Source organism: Pongo pygmaeus, chromosome 12 (assembly GCF_028885625.2).
Source record: "Pongo pygmaeus isolate AG05252 chromosome 12, NHGRI_mPonPyg2-v2.0_pri, whole genome shotgun sequence".
NCBI classification, from domain to species: domain Eukaryota; kingdom Metazoa; phylum Chordata; class Mammalia; order Primates; family Hominidae; genus Pongo; species Pongo pygmaeus.
In genome coordinates, this window is record NC_072385.2 from 44,622,329 (window position 1) to 44,639,795 (window position 17,467).

At 34.6% G+C, this 17,467-nt stretch overlaps 2 protein-coding genes across 2 annotated transcripts in view; both read left to right on the top strand.

Moving 5' to 3' along the window:
* The window catches only part of LOC129024840 (ankyrin repeat domain-containing protein 36A-like), a 71,051-nt gene extending 63,181 nt beyond the window's left edge, over positions 1-7,870 (top strand). Inside the window, exons 28-35 of the mRNA XM_054472088.2 lie at positions 351-379; positions 474-546; positions 2,206-2,234; positions 2,328-2,400; positions 4,076-4,104; positions 4,197-4,269; positions 5,943-5,971; positions 6,066-7,870. Coding sequence (XP_054328063.1) covers positions 351-379; positions 474-546; positions 2,206-2,234; positions 2,328-2,400; positions 4,076-4,104; positions 4,197-4,269; positions 5,943-5,971; positions 6,066-6,161 — 431 coding nt within the window. The 3' untranslated portion in view covers positions 6,162-7,870. The remainder of the gene's footprint in view (positions 1-350; positions 380-473; positions 547-2,205; positions 2,235-2,327; positions 2,401-4,075; positions 4,105-4,196; positions 4,270-5,942; positions 5,972-6,065) is intronic.
* Positions 7,871-7,938: 68 nt separating this feature from the next.
* LOC129024844 (ankyrin repeat domain-containing protein 36C-like) overlaps positions 7,939-17,467 on the top strand; it is a 41,772-nt gene continuing 32,243 nt past the window's right edge. Inside the window, 10 exon segments of the mRNA XM_063648570.1 lie at positions 7,939-8,011; positions 9,810-9,882; positions 11,566-11,594; positions 11,690-11,762; positions 13,443-13,471; positions 13,566-13,638; positions 15,314-15,342; positions 15,437-15,509; positions 17,182-17,210; positions 17,305-17,377. Coding sequence (XP_063504640.1) covers positions 7,991-8,011; positions 9,810-9,882; positions 11,566-11,594; positions 11,690-11,762; positions 13,443-13,471; positions 13,566-13,638; positions 15,314-15,342; positions 15,437-15,509; positions 17,182-17,210; positions 17,305-17,377 — 502 coding nt within the window. The 5' untranslated portion in view covers positions 7,939-7,990.

The following is a 17,467-nucleotide window of genomic DNA, read 5'->3' on the forward strand; positions in this document are numbered from 1 at the left end:
TTCTTTGATATTGATTCCTGGGTGTTTGAGTTGCTCCTCTGATTTTAGATCACATTTCTTTTCATCATTCAGCATATCCACATTGATAGTGATCGTTTTTATTTCAGTAATACACACATGACGCATAATACCTCTTTGTAACTTCTGACTGTATATTTTCTGAAAGCCTGTATTCCTATTTTCTGCAGTGTATTTCCTCATGTTCCTGTTCCAAAGACACAAACTGTAAAACATCAAATCCTACACTAGTACAGGCAGGAGGATACAGCTTGATGCTAACACTGCATGAATGTATGGATAACTTTATCATATTTACATATGATGGATTATATATTTCTTTTGCTTTTCAGTGTCTCCTCAGAAACAATCAGCCTGGAAGGTAGTTACTCTTTCATTTATATTTTGAATTATTTATTACATAGTCTATGAAATATATATTATGTATTGACTATTTTGTTTCTCATTCCATTCAGGTTATATTTAAAAAGAAAGTTTCTATTTTGAATATTGCCACAAGAATAATGGTTGGTCAGAAATCTGGAACAGGTAATTTGGCAATACACATTTAATGTCATGTGCACTCAAGATAGAAGAGAACGTCCCACCCCTGAATAGATCAGTGGGGTGTCATTGAAAATGCACTTTCTGATTCAGCAGGCCTGAGATTGTGCATTTCTAGTAAGTTCTCAGGTGATGCTGATGCTGTTGGTCCTTGGCCATGATCTTAGTAACAAGTTTATAGACGTCCCTACATTGAATTTGGATAGAAGAACCATTGGAAAACAGTTCAAGACATAAGAGGATCGGGGGACAGCATAATTTTGCTCTTATTTCAGAGCATGTTTCTATGGAAAGGGGAAGGAGAAAGAGAAGTAATAGAAATTATAGATATCAGATGGTACTGCTAAAACCAGAGGGAGGAAGTTGTCATAATAACCCATAAACACTGGAGAATGAGAAACAAAGTGACCACTGATGTAGTAATTATTTTCATCAAGAAAGACAGATTGCAAGGCAAGAAAGAGGGGAAGGGAGAAGTTATTTCGGTAATTTTGGGGTTTCTGCTGAGGAAACCTGAGTGAACTCACTTCAGATGCATTTAGAATGTTTGTGTACCAGAAGATTTGATTTCTGACTGCTCCAAAGACTACTGGAATCAGGAAGGAGTGCTAGAGTTGGGTTAAACCACTGTGCCTCATTCCTGTTTATTACTATCAGACATCAGACATACATTTTTTATTAGTTATTCAAATTAGTTAAAATTTAATAAGAATATATTAGCTTTTTTCCAAAGTGCTGGCTTTTTCGTTAAAATGGCTATTTAGTGAAAATTCTTTATAATACAATGATATTCCAGAGCAGACTAATTTTGCGGACAAAAATAATGTTAAATGCATTAATTGAATCCTAAAATGGTTGTTTTCAATGAATTTTGGACTGATATCCAAATGTAAAAGATTATTAATATCTAATGCCAGGAGCCATTGCATTTTGTATAAATATGTATAATTTATTGTACTTTTTGATGAGGTTTCTATATTATACCTTGTTGCCATTAGTGGATGAAGAAACTTTCTGAAGGCTAAACTAGAGGATACAAGAAATGTAGGCAGATTATTACACCACATGGGTATGATAAATAATGAATACTATCTACTAGGATTCACCAACCGTATATCCAAGCTGATCAATTTAGGACACTTCCACTGAAGACAGGTGAAGTGTACATTCAACTGAAGTGTCATTTGTAATTGTGTACCTTCTCAGTTATCAGGAAAGTTAAAGAGCATGATGAATGTTTGTAGTATACTAGTGTAAATCCTTTTGATACCTTGCATGAAAGACATGCAGGATCATGTACAACCTGCTTTGACATTGATTCTCAGGTGTATGAGTTGCTCCTCTGATTTTAGATGGCATTTGTCCTCATCATTGGGCATATTCACATTGATACTAACACTGTTTCATTTTAGTTTTAAACATATGAAAAATCAAACCATTATTAAAATTGTAAGGGTTTATTTTGTGAAACCTGTATTTCTTTTTTTCAGTGTATTTCTGTCATGTTCCAGTCACCAGACACAAACATCAAAGCCTATACTAATATAGGCAGGAGGATACAGCTTGATGCTAACACTTCATGAATGTATAGATAACTTTATCATATTTACATATGAGTGATTATGTATCCCTTTTGCTTTTCAGTGTCTTCTCAGAAACAACCAGCCTCAAAGGTAATTAAACTCTCATTTATATTTTGTATTAGTAACTGTATAGTCCATGAAACATACTTTATTTATTGATAATTTGCTTCAAATTACTTTCAGGCTACAAGTGACAAGACAGATTCTGTTTTGAATATAGCTACAGAAATAAAGGATGGACAACAATGTGGGAAAGGTAATTTTGCAAAACACATTTAATGTCATGTTCAGTCCAGATAGAAAAGAACTTCTCTTCCCTGAATAAATCAGCAGGGGACTCATCAAAGCTGCACATTCTGATTTAGCAGGCATGAGATTCTTCACTTGTAATAAGTTCTTGGGTGACGCTGATGCTGCTGGTCTTGGACATGATCTTTGCAGTAAGATTATAGACTTTCCCACATTGAAATTGGGAAGAAGAAACATTGGAGAGCAGATCAAGACATAAGGGACTCAGGGGACAGCATAATTTTGCTTTAATTCTATAGGATGTTTTCACCAAGGGTGGAAGGAGAATGAGTTGAAGTATAGATTTTACAGACGTCACATCATATTGCTAAAAACAGACAGAAAAGTGGTCATAATAACCAGTAAAAATTGTAGAACGAGAATTAATGAGACCACTGATGTAGCAATTATTTTCCTCAAGGATGAGGGATTGTGAGGCAGGAAGGAGAGAAAAGAAGAAGTTATTTATATAATTTTGGGGTTTCTGCTGAGGAAACCAGAGTGAACTCACTTCAGATGCATTTGGAATATTTTCATAAAAATATTTGATTTTGGCAGCTCTGGGAACTACTGGAAGCAGGAAGCAATGCTAGAATTGAGATAAAGCAGACTGATTCATTACTCCTCTTTGTTACTATTAGGCATCAAAGATACAAGTTTTGTTGATTTTATTTATAGAAATGAGATGAATTTGAATATGAATACATTGGCTTCCTTGTTCAAGGAGCTACATCTTGGATAAAATAGCTATTTAATGAAACTTCTTTAGAGAATACCATGATACTCCCAAGAAGAGTATTTTAGAAAAAAAATTATGTTGAATTCCAATTAACTCCTAAAGTGATAATTTTCAATGAATATTGGAGTGATTTGTGAATGTAAACCTTATTAATATCTAATGCTTGTAGCAGTTTTATTTTGTGAAAGTATGTCAAAATTGATAATTGATGATTTTTTTTGAGCCTAATATATTATCCTTTGGTGCCATGAGTGGATGAAGAAACTTTTGAAGGCTAAACTAGTGGATACAAGAAACTTAGGCAAATTATTACACCACACAGGTGTGAGAAATAATGAATATTGTCTACTAGGTATCATCAAACAGATATCCAAGGTAATCAATTTAGGACACTTCCACTGAATAGATGTGAAGTGTACATTCAACTGAAGTGTCATTGTAATTGTGTGCCTTCTCAGTTATTGGGCAAGTTAAAGAGCATGATGAATGTTTGTAGTATGATGGTGTAAATCCTTTTGATTTCTTGTATGAAAGACATGTGGAATCAAGTAGCACCTGCTTTGACATTGATTCTCAGGTGTATGAGTTGCTCCTCTGATTTTAGATCACATTTGTCCTCATCACTCGGCATATCCACATTGATATTGACATGGTTTTATTTTAGTTTAAGACATATGAGAAATCATACCTTGTTTGAAATTGTAAGGGTATATTTCATGGAGCCTGTATTCCCTTTTTTCAGTGTATTTCCCTCATGTTCCAGTCCCCAGACACAAAGTAGAAGTCATCAAAGCCTGCACTAATACAGGCAGGAGGATACAGCTTGATGCTAACACTGAATGAATGTATGGATAACTTTATCATATTTACATATGAGTGATTATGTATCCCTTTTGCTTTTCAGTGTCTTCTCAGAAACAACCAGCCTTGACGGTAATTAAACTCTTTTATATTGTGAACTAGTAAATGTATAGTGTATGAAACCTACTTTATTTATTGATTATTTTGTTTCAAATTCCATTCAGGCTACAAGTGATGAGAAAGATTCTGTTTCGAATATACCCAGTGAAATAAAGGATGGAGAAAAATCTGGGACAGGTAATTTTGCAAAACCCATTTAATGTCATGTTCAGTCCAGATAGAAAAGAACTTCTCCTCCCCGAATAAATCAGCGGGGTGCTCGTCGAAGCTGCACATTCTGATTCAGCAGGCCTGAGATTCTTCATTTGTAATAAGTTCTCGGGTGACGCTGATGCTGCTGGTCTGGAACATGATCTTCACAGTAAGATTATAGACTTTGCCACATTGAGATTGGGAAGAAGAAATATGGAGAGCAGTTGAAGACATAAGAGGCTCTGGGGAACAGCATAATTTTGCTTTAATTTTACAGCATGCTTTCACTAAAGTTGGAAGGAGAAAGAGAGGAAGTACAGATTTTACAGACGTCACATCGTACTGCTAAAAAAAGACAGAAAACTCATCATAATAACCCATAGACACTGTAGAACGAGAACTAAGGAGACCCCTGATGTAGCAATTATTTTCCCAAGAAAGACAGATTTGAGGCAGGAAGGAGAGAAAAGAAGTTATTTATATAATTTTGGGGTTTCTGCTGAGGAAACCAGAGTGAACTCACTTCAGATGCATTTGGAATATTTGCATAAAAAATATTTGATTTTGGCAGCTCCAGGAACTACTGGAAGCAGGAAACAATGCTAGAATTGGGCTAAAGCACACTGACTCATTTCTCCTATTTGTTACTATTAGGCATCAGAGTTACATGTTTTGTTGATTTTAGTTATAGAAATAAGATAAACTTGAATATCAGTACATTGGCTTCCTTGTTCAAGGAGCTACCTCTTGAATAAAATAGCTATTCAATGAAACTTCTTTAGAGAATAACGATACTCCCAACCAGACTATTTTAGAAAAAAAATTATGTTGAATTCTAATTAACTCTGGAAATGGTCATTTTCAATGAATATTGGAGTGATTACTGAATGTAAAACTTAGTAATATCTAATGCTTGTAGCAGTTTTACTTTGTAGATGTATGTCAAAATTGATAATTGATGATATTTTTATTGAGGCGAATATATTATCCTTTGGTGCCATGAGTGGATGAAGAAACTTTTGGAAGGCTAAACTAGTGGATACAAAAAACTTAGGCAAATTATTACACCCACAAGGATGTGAGAAATAATCAATATTATCTACTAGGTGTCAGCAGACAGATATCAAATGTGATCAATTTAGGACACTTCCACTGAAGAGATGTGAAGTGTGCATTCAACTGAAGTGTCATTGTAATTGTGTGCCTTCTCAGTTATTGGGCAAGTTAAAGAGCACGATGAATGTTTGTAGTATAATGGTGTAAATCCTTTTGACTTCTTGCATGAAAGACATGTGGGATGATGTAGCACCTGCTTTGACATTGATTCTCAGGTGTGTGAGTTGCTCCTCTGATTTTAGATCACATTTGTCCTCATCACTTGGCATGTCCACATTGATATTGACAAGGTTTTATTTTAGTTTTAGACATATGATAAATCATACCATGTTTGAAATCATAAGGGTATATTTCATGGAGCCTGTATTCCCTGTTTTCAGTGTATTTCTGTCATGTTCCAGTCCCCAGACACAAAGTAGAAGCCATCAAAGCCTACACTAATACAGGCAGGAGGATACAGCTTGATGCTAACACTGCATGAATGTATGGATAACTTTATCATATTTACATATGAGTGATTATGTATCCCTTTTGCTTTTCAGTGTCTTCTCAGAATCAACCAGCCTTGAAGGTAATTAAATTTTAATTTATATTTTGGACTAGTAACTGTATAGTCTATGAAACATACTTTATTTATTGATTATTTTGTTTCAAATTCCTTTCAGGCTACAAGTGACAAGAAAGATTCTGTTTCAAATATAGCCAGAGAAATAAAGGATGGAGAAAAATCTGGGACACGTAATTTTGCGAAACACACTTAATGTCATGTTCAGTCCAGGTAGAAAAGAACTTCTCTTCCCTGAATAGATCAGTGGGGGATGCATCGAAGCTGCACGTTCTGATTCAGCAGGCCTGAGATTCTTCATTTGTAATAAGTTCTCGGGTGACACTAATGCTGCTGGTCTTGGACATGGTCTTTGCAGTAAGATTATAGGCTTCCCCACATTAAAATTGAGAAGAAGAAACATTGGAGAGCATGTCAAGACATAAGGGGCTCAGGGGACAGCATAATTTTGCATTAATTCTACAGCATGTTTTCACCAACGGTGGAAAGAGAAAGACATTAAGTATAGATTTTTACAGACATCACATCGTACTGCTAAAAATAGTCAGAAAAGTGATCGTAATAACTCATAGACACTGTAGAATGAGAACTAAGGAGACCACTGATGTAGCAATGATTCTTCCCCAGGAAGAGGGATTGTGAGGCAGGAGGGAAAAGAAGAAGTTATTTATGTAATTTTGGGCTTTCTGCTGAGGAAACCTGAGTGAACTCACTTCAGATGCATTTGGAATATTTCCATAAAGAAGATTTGATTTTGGCAGCTCCAGGAACTACAAGATGCAGGAAAGAATGCTAGAATTGTGATAAATCACATTGACTAATTACTCCTCTTTATTAATATTAGGCATCAGAGTTACATGTTTTGTTGATTTTTGTTTTAAAAATTAGATAAACTTGAATATGAATACATTGGCCTCTTGGATCAAAGAGCTAACTCTTGGATAAAATAGCTGTTTAATGAATATTCTTTAGAGAATAGGATGATACTCCTAACGACAATTTTACAAACAAAAATAATATTGAATTCATCAACTGACTGTTAAAATGGTCGTTTCCAATGAATATTGGAGTGATTTCCAAATGTAAAAGCTTATTAATATCCAATGCTTGTAGCAGTTTTATTTAGTAAAAGTATGTCAAAATTGATAATGGATGATGCTTTTTATTGAGGTTTATATATTATATTTTGTTGCCACGAGTGGATGAAGAAATGTTCGGAAGGCTAAACTAGAGAATACAAGAAACTTAGGCAAATTATTACACCACATGGGTGTGAGAAATAATGAAAAGTATCTACTAGGTATCAGCAAACAGATATCCAAGCTGATAAGTTTAGGACACTTCCACTGAAGAGACATGAAGTGTACGCTCAACTGAAGTGTCATTTTAATCTTTTACCTTTTCAGTTATCGGGCAAGTTAAAGAGCATGATGAATGTTTGTAGTATATGGTGTAAATCCTTCTGATTTCTTGCATGAAAGACATGTGGGATCATGTACCACCTGCTTTGACATTGATTCTCAGGTGTATGAGGTGATCCTCTGATTTTAGATCACATTTGTCCCCATCACTCGGTATAGCCACATTGATATTGACACTGTTTTATTTTAGTTTTAGACATATGACAAATCACACCATGTTTGAAATTGTAAGGGTATTTTTCATGAAGCCTGTATACTTTTCTTCAGTGTGTTTCTGTCTTGTTCCAGTCCCCAGACACAAAGTAGATAACATCAAAGCCTACACTAATACAGGCAGGAGGATACAGCTTGATGCGAACACTTCATGAATGTATGAATAACATTATCATATGTACACATGAGTGATTAAGTATCCCTTTTGCTTTTCAGTGTCTTCTCAGAGACAAGCAGCCTTGAAGGCAATTAAACTCTCATTTATATTTTGAACTATTAACTGTATAGTCTATGAAACATACTTTATTTATTGATTATTTGGTTTCAAATTCCATTCAGGCTACAAGTGACAAGGAAGATTCTGTTTTGAATATAGCCACAGAAACAAAAGATGCACAAATGTCTGGGACAGGTAATTTTGCAAAACACATTTAATATGATGTTCAATCAAGATAGAAGAGAACTTCTCTTCCCCAAATAAATCAGCAGGGGGTTCATCGAAGCTTCATGTTCTGATTCAGCACACCTGAGATTATTCATTTGTAATAAGTTCTTGGGTGACCCTGATGCTGTTGGTCCTTGGCCATGATGTAAGTACTAAGATTATAGATGTCTGTACTTTGAAATTGGGAAAAAGTACAATCTGAGAGCAGTTCAACACATAACAGGCTCAGGGGACAGCATCATTTTGCTTTAATTCTACAGCATGTTTCCATCAAGAGGGGAAAGAGAAAGAGATGAAGTAATAGATATTATAGACATCAGATCGTATTGTTATAAACAGAGGGAAAAGTGATCCTAATTCCCCGAAAACACTGTAGAATGAGAACTAACAAGACCACTGATGTAGCAATTATTTTCCTCAAGGAAGAGGGATTGTGAGGCAGGAAGGAGGGAAAAGAAGAAGTTATTTATGTAATTTGGGATTTCTGTTGAGGAAACCTGAGTGAACTCACTTCAATACATTTGGAACATTTGCATAAAAGAAGATTTGATTTTGGCTTCTCCAGGAACTACTGGAAGCAGGAAACAATGCTAGAATTGAGATAAGCCACAGTGACTCATTACTCCTGTTTGTTACTATTAGGCATCAGAAATACATGTTTTGTTGATTTTAGTTATAAAAATGAGATAAACATGAATATGAATACATTGGCTTCATAGTTCAAGGAGCTAAGTCTTGGATAAAATAGCTATTGAATGAAACTTCTTTAGAGAATAGCATGATACTCCAAACAAGACTATTTTAGAAACAAAAATTATGTTGAATTCTAATTAACTCCTAAAGTGGTCCTTTCAATGAATATTGGAGTGATTCTGAAGGTAAAACTTATTAATATCTAATGCTTGTAGCAGTTTTACTTTGTAAAAGTATGTCAACATTGGTAATTGATTATATTTTTATTGAGGCTAATATATTATCCTTTGGTGCCATGAGTGAATGAAGAAACTTTCAGAAGGCTTAACTAGTGGATGCAAGAAACTTAGGCAAATTATTACACCACAGGGGTGTGAGAAATAATGAATATTATCTACTAGGTTTCAGCAAACATAATCCAAGCTGATCAATTTAGGACATTTCCACTGAAGAGATGTGAAGTGTACATTCAACTGAAGCGTCATTGTAATTTTGTGCCTTCTCAGTTATTAGGCAAGTTAAAGAGCATGATGAATATTTTAGTATGATGGTGTAAATCCTTTTGATTTCTTGTATGAAAGACATGTGGCATCATGTAGCACCTGCTTTGACATTGATTCTCAGGTGTATGAGTTGCTCCTCTGATTTTAGATCACATTTGTCCTCATCACTCGGCATATCCACATTGATATTGACACGGTTTTATTTTAGTTTTAGACATATGACAAATCATACCATGTTTGAAATTGTAAGTATATTTTCTGAAGCCTGTATTCCCCTTTTTCGGTGTATTTTTGTCATATTCCAGTCCCCAGTCACAAAGTAGAAAATATCAAAGCGCATCCTAATACAGTCAGGAAGATGCACCTTGATGCTAACACTGCATGAATGTATGGATAACTTTATCATATTTACATATGATTGATTAGGTATCCCTTTTGCTTTTCAATGTCTTCTCAGAAACAACCAGCCTTGAAAGTAATTAAACTCTCATTTATATTGTGAACTATTAACTGTGTGGTCTATGAAACATAGTTTATGTGTTGATTATTTTGTTTCAAATTCCATTCAGGCTACAAATGACAAGAAAGATTCTGTTTTGAATATAGCCACAGAAATAAAGGATGGACAACAATCTGGAACAGGTAATTTTGCAAAACACATTTAATGTCATGTTCAGTCCAGATAGAAAAGAACTTCTCTTCCCTGAATAAATCAGTGCGGGGCTCATCAAAACTGCACATTCTGATTCAGCAGGCCTGAGATTCTTCATTTTTAATAAGTTCTTGGGTGAAGCTGATGCTACTGGTCTTGGACATGATATTCACAGTAAAATTATAGACTTCCCCACATTGAAATTGGGAAGAAGAAATATGGAGAGCAGTTCAAGACATAAGAGGCTCGGGGGAACAGCATAATTTTGCTTTAATTCTACAGCATGTTTTCCCTAAGGGTAGAAGGAGGAAGACATGAAGTGTAGATTTTACAGACGTCACATCGTACTGCTAAAAAAAGACAGAATAGTGATCCTAATAACCCATAGACACTGTAGAATGAGAACTAAGAATACCACTGATATAGCAATGATTTTTCCCAAGGAAGAGGGATTGTGAGGCAGGAAGGAGGGAAAAGAAGAAGTTATTTATGTAATTTTGGGGTTTCTGCTGAGGAAACCTGAGTGAACTCACTTCAGAGGCATTTAGCATATTTGCATAAAGAAAATTTGATTTTGGCAGCTGCTGGAACTACTGGGTGCAGGACAGAATGCTAGAATTGGGATAAACTTCGTTCACTAATTACTCTTCTTTGTTACTGTTAGATATCAGACTTACAAGTTTTGTTGATTTTAGTTATAGAAATTAGATAAACTTGAATATGAATACATTGGCTTCATTGATCAAAGAGCTGACTCTTGGATAAAATAGGTATTTAATGAATATTCTTTAGAGAATAGCATGATACTCCTAACAAGACTATTTTAGAAACAAAAATAGTGTTGAATTCATCAAGTGACTCCTAAAGTGGTCATTTTCAATGAATATTGGAATGATTTCCAAATGTAAGAGCTTATTAATATCCAATGCTTGTAGCAGTTTTATTTAGTAGAATTATGTCAGAATTGATAATTGATGATGCTTTTTATTGAGGTTATATATTATACTTTGTTGCCATGAGTGGATGAAGAAATGTTCAAAAGGCTAAACTAGAGAATACAAGAAGCTTAGGCAAATTATTACAGCACATGGGTGTGAGAAATAATGAATATTATTTACTCGGATTCAGGAAACATATATCCACATTGATCAATTTAGGTCCCTTCTACTTAAGAGACATGAAGTGTACGTTCAATTGAAGTGTCATTGTAATTGTGTACCTTCTCAGTTATTGGGCAAGTTAAAGAGAATGTTGAATGTTTGCAGTATAATGGTCTAAATCATTCAGATATCTTGCACGAAAGACATGTGGGTGCATGTACCACCTGCTTTGACATTGATTCCCAGGTGATTAGTTGCTTCTGTGATTTTAGACCACATTTCTCCTCATCACTTGGCATATCTTTATTGAAATTGCCACTGTTTTATTTTAGTTTTTGTCATATGACAAATCATATTACATTTGAAATACTTAGTACATATTTCTTGAAACCTGTATTCTTGTTGTCTCAGTGTATTTCTGTCATGTTCCTGTCCCAAAACACAAAGTGTAAAACATCAAAGCCTATACTAATAACTGCAGGCAGATGCAGCTTGATGCTAACACTGCATGAATGTTTGAATAACTTTATCATATGTACATATGAGTGATTATGTATCCGTTTTGCTTTTCAGTGTCTTCTCAGAAGCAACCGACCTGGAAGGTAATTAAACTCTCATTTATATTTTGAACTATTAACTGTATAGTCTATGAATATATACTTTATGTATTGATTATTTTGTTTCAAATCCCATTCAGGCTGCAAGTGACAAGAAAGATTCTGTTTTGAATATAGCCACAGAAATAAAGGATGGACAAATATCTGGGACAGGTATTTTGGAATACACATTTAATGTAATGTCCAATCAAGATAGAAGAGAAATTCACTTCCCCAAATAAATCAGCGGGGGGTTCATTGAAGCTTTATGTTTGGATTCAGCACACCTGAGATTCTTCATCTGTAATAAGTTATCAGGTGACCCTGATGCTGCTGGTCCTTGGCCATGATCTGAGTAGTAAGATTATAGACTTCCCCACATTGAAATTGGGAAGAAGAACCATTGGAGAGCAGTTCAGCACATAACAGCCTCAGGGGACAGCGTCATTTTGCTTTAATTCTACAGCATGTTTCCATCAAGAGAGGAAGGTGAAAGAGATAAAGTGATAGATATTATAGGCGTCAGATCATATTGCTATAAACAGAGGGAAAAGTGATCCTAATACTCCAAAAACAGTGTAGAATGAGAACTAACAAGATCACTGAAGTAGCAATTATTTTCCTCAAGGAAGAGGGATTGTGAGGCAGGAAGGAGAGAAAAGAAGAAGTTATTTATGTAATTTTGGGGTTTCTGTTGAGGAAACCTGAGTGAACTCACTTCAGATAAATTTGGAATATTTTCATAAAAGAACATTTAATTTTGGCTTCTCCAAGAGCTACTGGAAGCAGGAAACAATGCTAGAGTTGGGATAAAGCACACTGACTTATTACTCCTCTTTGTTACTATTAGGCATCAGAGAAACCTGTTTTGTTGATTTTAGTTATAAAAATGAGATAAACTTGAATATGAATACATTGGCTTCGTTGTTCAAGGAGCTAACTCCTGGATAAAATAGCTATTGAATGAAACTTCTTTAGAGAATAGCATGATACTCCCAACAAGACTATTTTAGAAAAAAAAAGTATGTGGAGTTCTTATTAACTCCTAAAGTGGTCATTTTCAATGAATATTGGAGTGATTTCTGAATGTAAAAGTTATTAATATCTAATGCTTGTAGCAGTTTTATTTTGTAGAAGTATGTCAAAATTGATAATTGATGATATTTTTATTGAGGCTAATATATTATCCTTTGGTGCCATTAGTGGATGAAGAAAGCTTCGGACGGCTAAACTAGTGGATACAAGAAACTTAGGCAAATTATTACACCACATGGATGTAAGGAATAATGAATATTATCTACTTGGTTTCAGCAAACATATATCCAAGGTGATCAATTTAGGACACTTCCACTGAAGAGATGTGAAGTGTACATTCAACTGAAGTGTCATTGTAATTGTGTACCTTCTCTGTTATTGGGCAAGTTAAAGAGCATGATGAATATTTGTAGTATAATGGTGTAAATACTTTTGATTTCTTGCATGAAAGACATGTGGGATCAAGTAGCACCTGCTTTCACATTGATTCTCAGGTGTATGAATTGATCCTCTGGTTTTAGATCACATTTGTCCTCATCACTCAGCATATCCACATTGATATTGACATGGTTTTATTTTAGTTTTAGACATATGACAAATCATACCATGTTTGAAATTGTAAGTATATTTTTCATGAAGCCTGTATTACTTTTTTTCAGCATATTTCTGACATGTTCCAATCCCCAGACACAAAGTAGAAAACATCAAATCCTACCCTAATACAGGCAGAAGGATACAGCTTGATGCTAACACTGCATGAATGTATGAATAACTATCATACATACATGTGAGTGATTATGTATCCCTTTTGCTTTTCAGTGTCTTCTCAGAAACAAGAAGCCTTGAAGGTAATTAAACCCTCATTTATATTGTGAACCAGCAACTGTATAGTCTATGAAACATACTTTATTTATTTATTATTTTGTTTCGAATTCCATTCAGGCTACAAGTGACAAGAAAGATTCTGTTTTGAATATAGCCACAGAAATAAAGGATGGAGAAAAATCTGGGACAGGTAATTTTGCAAAACACATTTAATGTCATGTTCAGTCCAGATAGAAAAGAACTTCTCTTCCCCAAATAAATCAGTGGGGGCGTCATCGAAGCTGCACATTCTGATTCAGCAGGCCTGAGATTCTTCATCTGTAGTAAGTTCTTGGGTGATGCTGATGCTGCTGGTCTTGGACATGATCTTCGCAGTAAGATTATAGACTTCCCCACATTGAATTTGAGAAGAAGAAACATTGGAGAGCAGGTCAAGACATAAGGGGCTCAGGGGACAGTATAATTTTGCATTAATTCTACAGCATGTTTTCACCAAGGGTGGTAGGAGATAGAGATGAAGTATAGGTTTTAAAGACATCACATCGTATTCCTAAAAACAGGCTGAAAAGTGATCATAATAACCCATAAAACACTGTAGAAGGAGAACTAATGAGACCACTGATGCAGCAATTACTTTCCTCAAGGAAGAGGGATTGTGAGGCAGGAAGGAGGGAAAATAAGAAGTTATTTATGTAATTTTGTTGTTTCTTCTGAGGAAACGCGAGTTCAGATGCATATTCGAATATTTTCCTAAAAGAAGATTTGAATTTGGTTGCTTTAGGAACCAGTGGAAGCAAGAAGGAGTAGTAGAACTGGGATAAACCACAGTAACTCATTACTCGTGTTCGTTACTATTGGGCATCAGAGATATATGTTTTGTTGATATTAGTTATTCAAATGAGATAAACATGAATATGCATATGTTGGCTTTGCTTTTCAGTTAGCTAACTTTTGGATAAAATAGCAATGTAATGAAAATGCTTTAGAGAATATCATGATACTTCAAACCAGACTATTTTAGAAACAAAATTAATGTTGAATTCATTAGTTGACTTTTAAAATTATTTTCAATGAACATTGGCGTGATTTCCAAATGTAACAGTTTATTCATATCTAATGCTTGTAGCAACTTTATTTTGTGTAAGTATGTCAAATTTGATCATTTATTATACTTTTTGACATGGTTTATATATTATACTTTGTTGCCATGAGTGGATGAAGAACCTTTCTGTAGCCTAAACTAGAGGACATAACAAATGTAGGCACATTATTACACCAAATGGGTTTAAGAAATAAAGAATATTATATACAGAATTATCCAAACCTATATCCAAGCTGATGAAGCTGGGACACTTCCACTGAGGACTTGTGAAGTGTACATTCTACTAAAGTGTCATTGTCATTGTGTATCTGCTCAATTACCAGGCAAGTTAAAGAGCATGATGAATACTTGCAGTATACTGGTATAAATCCTTCTGATGTCTTGCGTGAAAAACATGCAGTAGCATTTACTACCTTCTTTGACATTGATTCCTGGGTGTTTGAGTTGCTCCTCTGATTTTAGATCACATTTCTTTTCATCATTCGGCATATCCGCATTGATATTGACATTTTTATTTCAGTAATACACACATGACGCATAATACCTCTTTGTAATTTCTGACTGTATATTTTCTGAAGGCCTGTATTCCTGTTTTCTTCAGTGTATTTCCTTATGTTCCTGTCCCAAAGACACAAACTATAAAACATCAAATCCTACACTAGTACAGGCAGGAGGATACAGCTTGATGCTAACACTGCATGAATGTATGGATAACTTTATCATATTTACATATGACGGATTACATATTTCTTTTGCATTTCAGTGTCTCCTCAGAAACAATCAGCCTGGAAGGTAGTTACTCTTTCATTTATATTTTGAATTATTTATTGCATAATCTATGAAATATATATTATGTATTGACTACTTTGTTTCTCATTCAATTCAGGTTACAATTAAAAAGAAAGTTTCTATTTTGAATATTGCCACAAGAATAACAGGTGGTTGGAAATCTAGAACAGGTAATTTGGCAATGCACATTTAATGTCATGTGCACTCAAGATAGAAGACAACGTCACACCCTTGAATAGATCAATGGGGGGCTCATTGAAAATGCACTTTCTGATTCAGCAGGCCTGAGATTGTGCATTTCTAGTGAGTTCTCAGGTGATGCTGATGCTGTTGGTCCTTGGCCATGATCTTAGTAACAAGCTTATGGAGTTCCCTACATTGAAATTGTGTAGAAGAACCACTGGAAAGCAGTTCAAGACATAAGAGGATCAGGGGACAGCATAATTTTGCTCTTATTTCAGAGCATGTTTCTGTGGAAAGGGGAAGGAGAAAGAGAAAAAAGTAATAGAAATTATAGATATCAGATGGTACTGCTAAAACCAGAGGGAGAAAGTTGTCATAATAACCCATAAACACTGGAGAATGAGGAGCAAGCTGACCACTGATGTAGTAATTATTTTCATCAAGAAAGAGGGATTGCAAGGCAAGAAAAAGGGGAAGGAAGAAGTTATTTCGGTAATTTTGGGATTTCTGCTGAGGAAACCTGAGTGAACTCACTTCAGATGCATTTAGAATGTTTGCATACCAGAAGATTTGATTTCTGACTGCTCCGAAGACTACTGGAATCAGGAAGGAGTGCTAGAATTGGGATAAACCACAGTGCCTCATTATTCATGTTTATTACTATCAGACATCAGACATATATTTTTTATTAGTTATTCAAATGAGTTAAAATTTAATGAATATTCAGCTTTTTTCCAATGTGCTGCCTTTTTTGTTAAAATAGCTATTCAATGAAAGTTCTTTATAGTAAAGTGATATTCCAGAGCAGACTAATTTTACAGACAAAAATAATGTTGAATGTATTAATTGAATCCTAAAATGGTTATTTTCAATGAATATTGGACCGATTTCCAAATGTATAAGTTTATTAATATCTAATGCCTGGAGCAATTCCATTTTGTATAAGTATGTATAATTTATTATACTTTTTGATGGGGTTTATATATTATACCTTCTTGCCATTAGTGGATGAAGAAACTTTCTGAAGGCTAAACTAGAGGATATAAGAAATGTAGGCAGATTATTACACCACATGGGCATGATAAATAATGAATATTAAATACTAGGATTCACCAGACATATATCCAAGCAGATCAATTCAGGACACTTCCACTGAAGAGACATGAAGTGTACATTCAACTGAAGTGTGATTGTAATTGTGTACCTTCTCAGTTATCGGACAAGTTAAAGGGCATGATGAATATTTGTGTTATAATGGTATAAATCCTTCTGATGTCTTGTATGAAAGTCATGCGGTCACAGTTAGCACCAGCTTTTACACTTATTTCTAGGGTTATGATTTGCTCCTCTGATTTTAGATCACATTTCTCCTTGTTAATCAGCATATCCACATTGATATTAACACTTTTTTTTTTAACAACAGATGTGGCGCATAATCTCACTTTTTAACTTGTACCTGTATGTTGTTTGAAGCCTATATTCCTATTTTCTTCATTGCATTTCTATCATGTTACTGTCCCAAAGAAACAAACTAGAAAAACATGAAACCCTACACTAATACAGGCAAGAGTATTCAGTTTGATGCTAACACTCCATGAATGTATGGTTGGCCTTACCATATTTACATATGATTGACTATATATTTCTTTTCCTTGTTAGAGTATCCTGAGAATCTTCCCACCTTGAAGGTAATTACTCTTACATTTATTTTTTAATTATTAACTGCATATCCTATACTAATATACATCATGTGCTAATCATTTTGTTTTAAAACCCATTCAGGCTACAACTGAAAACAAAGATTCTGTCCTGAATACAGCCACCAAAATGAAGGATGTACAAACATCCACACCAGGTAAACTTTGCAATGCAGATTTAACTCTGGAAAGAAGTACATTAATCGATTTGTAATGCTCATAGTCTTTCTATTCTCAATTATTTCACT